General features: G+C 37.7%; 1 protein-coding gene across 1 annotated transcript in view; it reads right to left on the bottom strand.

Annotated features, from left to right (window-relative positions):
• KDM6A (lysine (K)-specific demethylase 6A) overlaps positions 1–9,865 on the bottom strand; it is an 82,572-nt gene that overhangs the window by 3,397 nt on the left and 69,310 nt on the right. The window contains exons 9-15 of the mRNA XM_009874232.1: positions 7,468–7,566; positions 6,880–7,099; positions 6,185–6,319; positions 5,585–5,740; positions 4,856–4,951; positions 1,192–1,296; positions 198–593 (exon numbers count right to left, since the gene is read on the bottom strand). Coding sequence (XP_009872534.1) covers positions 198–593; positions 1,192–1,296; positions 4,856–4,951; positions 5,585–5,740; positions 6,185–6,319; positions 6,880–7,099; positions 7,468–7,566 — 1,207 coding nt within the window. The remainder of the gene's footprint in view (positions 1–197; positions 594–1,191; positions 1,297–4,855; positions 4,952–5,584; positions 5,741–6,184; positions 6,320–6,879; positions 7,100–7,467; positions 7,567–9,865) is intronic.

Genomic DNA, 9,865 nt, shown 5'->3' with positions numbered 1-9,865 from the left:
AGTGGTTAACTTAACAGATAGATTTTTAACAGTAGAAAGTAACAGGCTGGCTTAACTACCATAAGTTATTTTTTTATCTGTGTCTCAGTCATCAACTTTAGGCAAGAGAAAACGTGTTTACAAATGAGAGACTTCAAACAGTGAGTTGCGTATGGAGCCTCCTTAGCACCCTCTACAAGTGAACTGAAATCGTATACCTGAGTGGAGTTAGATAGTTGGTTTTTCCACGGCTCCTCTGCGCTGCTGGTCAGGTTTGTGCGGTTATGAGGTAGAGAGAGTGCGTTTTGCTGCAGGTAAGGCACGTTTCCATTACTTCCACTTTCTGTTATGTGATTATTGCCTATCAAAATAGTGTCTGTACTACCCAGCGTTCTTGCTGTGCTGCAGGGAATGGGGCCTGCTGGAAAGGGTCCATTAGCCATAGGCTGCCCAGGGCAGGCGGGACGGATTCCACGCTGAGCGACGTTAGGCACTCTGGTTAGAGCAACCTGCGGCTGCTGACCAGAGACAGAGTTTGTAGGCAGTGATGAATCAGCTGTTGGCCCATTAGGAATTCCAGTAGATCGTACCTGTGCAACTCCTGTTTGTCTCATCTAATGGGATGTGAACAAAGCACAAGAATGTTAGCTGCAGAATTGAAAAAAATAAAGCATACGAGGTTTGCGTCATTTATTGCACTGGCCAATTCCAATTTTATACTGATTTTAAGATCTTCACAGTTGCTTTTGAGAAATAAGGTGACTCTCATGCTCACAAATGCGCTGAGTGAATTGTAAGGTAAAGCTATCGGCACACTCTTCGGCTCTTAAGTTTGAGTGTTAGTGTTTTGCTGCTAAAGATGGACACTAAGAGAGAGACAGAAGTAAACAGTGAGAGGTGGAGAGGTATGCTGTACTATACTCTTCAAGAAAGACTGCTTTTAGATGTGTCCACTCACTTTAGTTTGAAAGTGTGGCTTGAAAACTTTCACGTTATCTGCTAACCCTAAAATAAAACACAGCTAAACTCGTTATGTTTCAACCAGTAAACCACAATTACATTTTATATATACATATATATAAAAAGACTTAATGGAATGTATTAAAGGGAATGAGAATTCTGCACACTAGAAATTCTTCAGAATTTAAGCAACACAGCAGACTCCATTACTGACAAAGGTTTTGCAGAAGAGAAAAATATTTTTGTTCTCACCTGCTGGTGTTGCTGCATCAAGACAAACTGACTCTCCAGCTGTTCCAGCATAAGTTTCTGTGCTGGATTTAGATTATTTCGGTTTGCACGCAGCTGTTCCAAGTGCTGAAACAACAGCACTACAGTTAGGAATCATTAAAATTGCATGTGCTTTTTAATAACTTTATTGCATAAAATACTAAAAATTATCCATGAAGACAAGGCTTGTAAAGCTGAAAACATTATTTGAGACTTCTGTTGCAGACTCAAACATCTTTAAATACACTATTCTGTAAGCAAATCTTATTAGTAGTTGCTAAAACTAAATAGACTTTCTAAATTATTCAAGTGTATAAATATTATATTGTATCAATATAGTATATAATACATACATTATACATTAATATTATCACTACATTCAAATAAGATCATACAGAATTCTTATTATCATTATGTATTTTTTACCACGTTTTTGTTCTGTGATATTCTTTATTAATACTGTTCAGTATGAAGCGAATTCAGCCTACAGTCACACATGAAAACTTCCCCAGAAAATATAAAAGCACAAACCCAGAAAACTATACAACTTAATTGCACATAGAACTACCTGAAGTTATGATACTGAACTCATTTGCAACAGATAAATTTAATATCTACTATCAGAAATCTGATCTTTGTATTCATTTTAAACTACTCAGCACACACCATCATTCTATCAGCAAGTTCGCTGCTGTTCAGTGGTATGACAAAAATGCTGAAATTGTGGAACACAAAAGCATGACCTGAGAAAGAAGGGGGTGGTGTGTGAAGAGAAGGGCAAAAGTTGTGCTATGCAAAGGGTGACATACAGATACATTTTTCTTGTTATTAAATACTAAGTTACTTCACATAACTAAATACTTTAAAAAAAAACACCCAACAACCTAAAAAAACCCAATAAACCAACCAATCCAAGCCCCACCAAAACAAAAGGCAAATCAAGCTTCCTTTAGTTCCTTTCCAGTCTGCATGTATTATTTTTCTACATCCTTCTCATCTCCTTTGCTTTGATTATGCTGTATTAATGCATAAATGGAGTATGAGTATTAAATAAAGTGTAGTTCATTCTGCTTTGAACAATTTGCAAGTTATGAACTAAAAAAACCCAAACAAACCAGCATTGTCTGAAAATGTTTTTGAAGATGGTTCATGATAAACTCTCTGGATTAACGGTAGTTTGCATCCTGAAGTCCCTCTGTGGGGGAATGCAGTGAATAAGACTAATCTCTCTCTCTCCCGCTCCACATATACAACATGGACAGTGGGATCAAGCTCAGCAAGTTCACTGATGATACCGAGCTGTGTGATGCGGTCAACACGCTGGAGGGAAGGGATGCCATCCAGAGGGACCGGGACAGGCTGGAGAGGTGGGCCTGTGCAAACCTACTGAAGCTCAACAAGGTCAAGTGCAAGGTCCTGCACCTGGGTTGGGCCAAGCCCAAGCACAAGTACAGGCTGGAAGACCAGTGGATTGAGAGCAGTCCTGGGGATAAGGATTTGGGAGTGTTGGTATATAAAAAACTGAATACTAGTCAACTGTGTGTGCTCACAGCCCAGAAGGCCAGTCATATTCTGAGCTGCATCAAAGAAGCATGGCAGGCAGGTCAAGGGAGGCAATTCTGCCCCTCTGCTCCACTGGTGAAACCCCACCTGGAGCACTGTGTCCAGCTCTGGAGTCCTCAGCACAAGGACACAGACCTGCTGGAGTAGGGCCAGAGGAGGCCACAAAGACGATCAGGTGCTGGAGCACCTCCCCTGTGAGGACAGGCTGAGAGAGTTGCAGTCACTCGGCCTGGAGAAGAGAAGGCTCTGGGGCCTTCCAGCAGCCTTCAGTATTAAAGGAAAAGCACTACAGTGTCTGCAGGAAAGAAGGGGAAGGACTCTTGGTCAGAGAGTCCACTGATAGGACAAGGGCTAACAGCCTGATCTTTAAGGCCCCTCTCAAATTTTCTATGATTCTATGACACATATGTATATGTACACATATGTAGGTATACATATGTACGCATATATATGATTATGAGATGAAAATAGGGTCTTCGTGAGAGTGCATGCACCAGGTATAGATAAGAAAAAATCAGTGCTTTTTCGTTGTTATTTTGCTTTTTAAAATATGTCTAAAGAGGGTAACAGGAATCAGAAAGACTGACTTAGCACATATGTCACCAGAGGCAAGTCTCCAGTGCTATGGGTGCTCCAGTGCTTTATGGCCAGCACTGTTCTTGCTGCCTGCCAGTTCTGTGAAATGAACATCCATCCTTCCTCCACTGGCATGTTGCAGCCCTGGCAGCTACTCTGTGGCCATAGCCCTTTCTCTTCTGCTTTTGTTAGCTGAGCCATTTGGGGTGTGTTACGCGCCATATCCATCCAGCCTCTGAGCTGCCGGATTTTAACGGCTGACTCTAGAATTTGTGATAAAACTTTTATTCATTCTCCTCTTGCATCATATCTTTTTGGTTTTCCTATTAATACACACTGGAATCTTGACAAGCTATTGCCAGCAAATCCAGAATACGATACTTAGACAGGGGAGCCTATTTAGATATTTAGATACTACTTAGAGGATGAAGCTCAATCTGGAAAAAGGCAAAGTGGAAAAGGGGAAAATGTAGTAGGATATAAAATAAGCAGAGAGAAATAATGAGAATGCATGGAGAGAGAGAGATACACAAGAACTATTGGGGGAAATAATGAGAATGCATGGAGAGAGAGAGATACACAAGAACTATTAGGGAGGACCCAAAGGGGTAGGGAGGTGGTGGGAAGAGAGAGGGAAGAGACGGGAAAATTATGCAGCATAATAAAGCCAATATTGTTCTAACAGAAACAGCTGAAGAACTATATTGGAGTTGAGTGGAACACTACTTGGTCAATCAGAATGCATTCTGCCTTTGCACTGTGTTCCTTTCTATTTTTCCTTGCATCCAAAGCAGCATCTGTGATACACTGCTAAGTTTCCAGCTAGGCCTGATTTTTAACAAATGACATTCCTGATGAAGCTCACTGCAAGTCCTAATGAACTGAACGGACAACAAAACATCATAACATAAAAGATTTGAAACAAGATTTCAGAAATAAAATCTAGCATCGCATATATTATGCTTTATATACTATAGTATATGACATAAATTACAGAAAAGCAGTATCAGATTTCATTTGAGTAATTTCATTCTGTAGAATGTGCATGTTTGTTTATGCAACTTGATACAAAAAGCTACCTCAGAGGAAAAAGAGGCTATTACAATACTTCTACACCTCCTTCAATATCCCTCATATAACAGCAAGTAGCAAAACTCACTTGGCATACAAGTGTGGTAATTTGCATGTGTATCTTTAAAACATCATCAGTAAAAAAGAATTACTGTTATGTTCTTATTTGTATGAATGCTGTAATTTATAAATCCAAGTGTTCAGTTCCTTCTAGAGATAATTTATTCTACTACAGAACTAATCTCACATAAAGAAGCCATAAATACTAGCACAACTTGAATTACACTGTGGGAATTATTTGGGAAGTATTTCAAATTGAATTTCAGAAACGTGGACCTGGAAAACGTCCCAGTTTTATTTACTTAAAAGGAACAAAGAAAAAAAACAAAAAAACACCCCAAATATCAAAGCTTCTGAAGATCTTCAATAAACCTACCTGTAATTTCTGTGGTGTCAAGCACCAAGAATGAATTTGTTGCTGTACAGGAGGATGTGACACTGTATGGCCACTGCTCCAAACATCTGAAGTATTCTGAGAGAAAACATTACATTAAAATGCATGTATCAAAGGGTCAACATAATGTCTTCTACTACCTAGATTTTATGTAGCTTATGAAAGAACTAGTCACTGTTTCAAGAATAACAACATAAATAAAGAATATACTAAAACATGCCAAGTCTCATTCTACAAGCCCCATACAGTACTAGAGTAGCCAGCGGAAATAGTTAAATGGTATCTAATATTATAACAAGAAACATCAAACCGACTGATGTCATTAACTTAAATGTATGCTACTTTTAAAACTGAATACTTTATCTACTGTAACACTATTACATGATGATGAAACATTTGAATTCTAAATATAAGCAAAGGCAATAGACAGGATGACATGATTGTCTCTTATCATCAGACTACGATTGTACAGCTACGACTGTAGTATAGTGCCACCAATCTGCATCGCCCTTACACGCTTCCTGTCTGAACTGTAACCTGATTAAACACATTGCTGAAAAATGTTTTGTTTAAAACTCCTAAAAACATTCCCCACCTTGATGCCAAAGGATTAAGATTCATCGCACAAATTCTGTGCATGCTGCATCATTTTAATGCATATTTCTGAATAGTTTTGGTAGGGGGCTCTTTAGTTCATCAGAATATATATACCTTTGTTGGACTAGATGTTCTTTTCCGCTTGGCAGGACTGGTCAGGTCATCTACTTGGCTAGAAGGAATCATGTGTAGTGGCAAGGATTGCTGTGAAATTGGTGTTTGAGTGAGGCCTAGTACAGGTTCAGTATTTGGATGATGAGGTTTACAAGCCTAAGAATCACAGAAGGAAGACAAAAATATGGTTCTATATATTCTTAATTATTTCCTTTAAATTATATATTTTAATAGCCCACATACATTACAAGGGCTGAGCAGATATTCTGAAGCTGATTTCAGTAACTGAAAAATCAGTTTCCATATGGTCATCAATGGAGGAATGTGTACCTTTCATGGGATTATTAAACCACTGCAGCATTTCTATTTAAGATGAGATCTTTTAAAATCATGAAAATCCACAAAGGTTCTAAATTGGTACCCCCATATTTCTCTCCCATGATTATAGGGAGCGTCTTGATCTAGTATCCCTTCGCAAACAAATCAAAGGCTTTTTATTATCAAAAGCCAGTCCTGTGCTCAAGAAAATAAGCTTGACCACTACCGATTGTAAAGAACCCTTAAAGCTGGGCACCTGCAGAACATAACCCAACTTCTCACCTGCTGTGCTGTGTTCATGGCACCCTGCCTGGAGGTAAGCTCTGCGGGGATTGGTAGGCTCCATGCCTCCTCAATACTAGGAAGTAATTTAGTTTTATTCTGTAGACTACCTTGTGGAAGGTTACACAACTGAGCCTAGGAAAAATTATGTAAAAAGCAAATTTAACACAAGCCTACTTTAGTAAGAGCAAGTCCATGAAATCTTCCTAAATGCTGTAGCTAATTAAGTCTTAAAGAGAGGATAGATTTAAAATTTGGGGTTTTAGAAAGGTGCTAAGTATAAAGAGGGTAACCAGAATATAAACCTTTGTGAGAATCAGAACAAAGATGAGCTCTGGATTCAGAGGTCTCATAATTCCTTTTTTCTGAAATTGCAAACAAGAGTGAAAGATAGTGTGTGCATTCTCTCTCTACGTTATGAGAACTTAAAAATGTAGACAATACAAAGAAAAAAGCAAAATGATGTAAAACAGTATGCTTTGATTAAATGTGCAAAATAGGGTTTATAAGGAATTAAGTTCCACTTAAAAATGAAGAAATAAAATATTACAGGCTATGATATGCTTACAATACACATGAAAACAGGTTATACACACTACAAACAATTTCAAGTTTAACTTGTGTGTTATTTCTCCCCTCCCCTCTGCTGTGCATTTGGAAGAGTATTTCCCCGCTTCTTAAAACATTAGTTTTACCTGTAAATACTTTATCCGTGCTGCAAGTGCAGAGGTATTACTACAATTTTTGCTCCTAGTTGCATTTAAGTAGCATTTAATGGCATCCTGAGGCTGGTTGCAGGACTCATAGAGCGTGCCTAGGTCCATCCAGGCTGCAGCATGGCCATGGTCCAATTGTACAGCACAGATATAGGCCTGTAAAGCATCCATAGGCTGATTTTGCTGTTGATACAGCACACTGAATAGAAAGATTAGTGAAGTTGAGAATTAATAACAGAGGCAAAATACAAACAGGTCAAATATACACATCCCTCTCAAAGCCAAACTTTGCCATTATATAAACCACAGTAAACAAGCACAAACCACACATACAATCTTAACATGTAAAGCTCACATACACTGCATATTCGGTATTCCAAAAATTGGAAAAGCAGATATGAATTTATGAATTAAATTTCTAATCAGACAAGTCTGACACAATGCAGGTATAAACAAAAAACCTTTATGGTCCCCCTGAGAGCACAAAAGAGTTAAAAAGCAGATATTTTTTATTTATATATATTAGTACTGAATTATATCACTGTATTCACCCTGTATCATTCTTACCCTATAGAACACCATGTATCTGCACTTGCTTCTGATTTATCAATAGATTGCCTATAAGATATAAAGGCATCCTGAACTTTCCCAATACTTGAATAGCACCTGGGAGAAGAAAAAAAGAACTCTGGTAATATTTACAGAAGATAATCATTGAGGAAAGCTTACCAAGACTGATCTGATAAACATTAAATCATGCAAATACATACTCATCTAGATGAATCCAAAACATGTGCTGTTGCTGAATGCCAAGTATAAGCAGACTCAAACATCATAACATACATTACTAATTATTTATTTGAAAAGTACACCAAAACTGCTTAAGCCCTAGCTTACCGCATTTATAAGGAAAACATATTTTAAAGACTTAAATTTCTTTCGTTTGTAATAACTTCAATAAGAACAATATTTATTTACAGATAGCATTATAAAGAAACAATTGCATTACCCATTTCATCAAACAAATGGCTATGAAATTTCATGTTCTAGAAGAAGTTTTTCAGAATTATTAAGAGATACTGACCAACTCTATCAGGGTGGTTCCTGATTGTCTGAGAAGCTTTTTATGTGCATTTCTCCCAGTAATGAACGACAACAGCTAGTTTTACTGCATATACATATAGCACAAAATTCTGTAAAAAATCTTGCTGTTCTGGATTTTTTTCACAATTTACTTGAAAATTTTTCACAAACAAATTCAAAAGTATTCTAGCATTATAAGCAGAAATATCTAAAGTCTAAAAAGAACTATAATTATACTAATACCTACCTTTTTAAAATTAAAAGCTTCCAATACATAGAATATTAAAATACATATATTCAGTTACTAGTTTAATCTACAACAGCTGTTTTTATATAGTTTGCAATAAGTTTCCCTGTTGGAAAAAGATCTGACAACTTTCAAAACACATCAATAGCAACATAAAATTTATTCTAGTAAAAAATAAAAATGAGGGAGAACAGTACAGCCAAAGGTTTTTCAAACATGCTACACTATTTCATGTATTCTACGAAAAGAATACAATAATATCTAGCAGCACTTTGCTTAAAATCATCCAGTAAGTCTGAACACAACGTTTCAGAAGATCACTTTAATCACAATCTAACCCAGATTCCAAGAGACAGATTCAATCTATCTGCTTATTGGATACACGACGACTGATTAGGACAGACCTAACATTAAGCACCCAACAAATCTTGAAAGAGGGTGGTGGGTTTTTTTCCTGTGAGCAAAGAGAGGAGGGTGGTATACTTTTGAAAGGTAGTTTTAAATTAACTGCTATCCAGTTTGGACAACCAGCAGAGGAAGGAATAACACACTAGGGAATACATGAAGAGGGAAAAAGGGGAAGAGCAAACACACAACCCTGTAATCCTGTTTTTCCGCTTCTCCTGCCAGCATATGGACTGGAACAATGGGACACAGATACATTTTTGCTCTAGTCCCACCTGTAATAAGAGGTTGCTACCAGTAGATTCCTACCTCCCCCCTCTCATTTCCTGCGTCTCTCCCCCTTGTTTGTACAGTCCCAGGTTTCACTCTAACTGCAGGAAAGCTGCGGCACAGTCGGAGCAGGAGTGGGGCAGCTGAGCACACGTATTTCATGAAGCCCTGGCCCTGTCCTGCTGCTGTGTAGCAACTTAACTACCTCAAGGCACATGGAACAGGACTACTGAAGAAAAACAGATTTCAGCTCAGTGGATGATAAAATAAGCCAGATGATCCCTGATTCCTCTTTCCTTCTCCCTCCACATCTGCTGTAGGCCTTTGACCTTCACATTTGGTGCTGGTGTTCCCCTCTTAGCCTGCAGACAGCTGGACAAAGAGCCCCTGTCTTACAGAAACAGCTGGAAGAATACAATTAGGATGCCCAATCCAGAAGTACATTCCAGTTTTATGTGGCCAGAACCTCCAAGACAGTCAGCTAGAAGATAGCGAGGTTAGGATATTAATTTTATTTTTGTGTTATTCCTTTCTAATGTATTTCTTAACAGAATTGACCCATTCACACATGGACCTGAATTGCCCTCAAACCTGGTTATTTCAACAGATGGTTTATGTACAGTACTTTGTTTTCTTAAAAAGGAGACCAAGAAAACTCATCAAATTTGTATGATTTACAGTTTGGAGTAAGTTAATTTTCAAATAAATAACACTGTCTGATAGTACAGACTTAATACAAAACTTAAATGGGTATCAGAACAGCTCATTCTACGTATCTTGGCCTAATATTTAGTTGCAATATATGCTGTTTATAAATGGATGTATATCTGTGAAAACATTTGTATTTTAGGGCAAAAAATGATTGAGATTAGAAGGGAGATTTTGAGAAAATAAAGAGATAAATAATTGTGAAAAAGGTATGAAGAAGCGTAACAACATTTACAGAGCTTCTACCAAAAA

Source organism: Apaloderma vittatum, unplaced genomic scaffold, assembly GCF_000703405.1.
Source record: "Apaloderma vittatum isolate BGI_N311 unplaced genomic scaffold, ASM70340v1 scaffold3328, whole genome shotgun sequence".
In the NCBI taxonomy this organism is placed as follows: domain Eukaryota; kingdom Metazoa; phylum Chordata; class Aves; order Trogoniformes; family Trogonidae; genus Apaloderma; species Apaloderma vittatum.
Note: the sequence above shows the minus strand (reverse complement) of the source record. Positions and strands in the feature narration are given on the sequence as shown.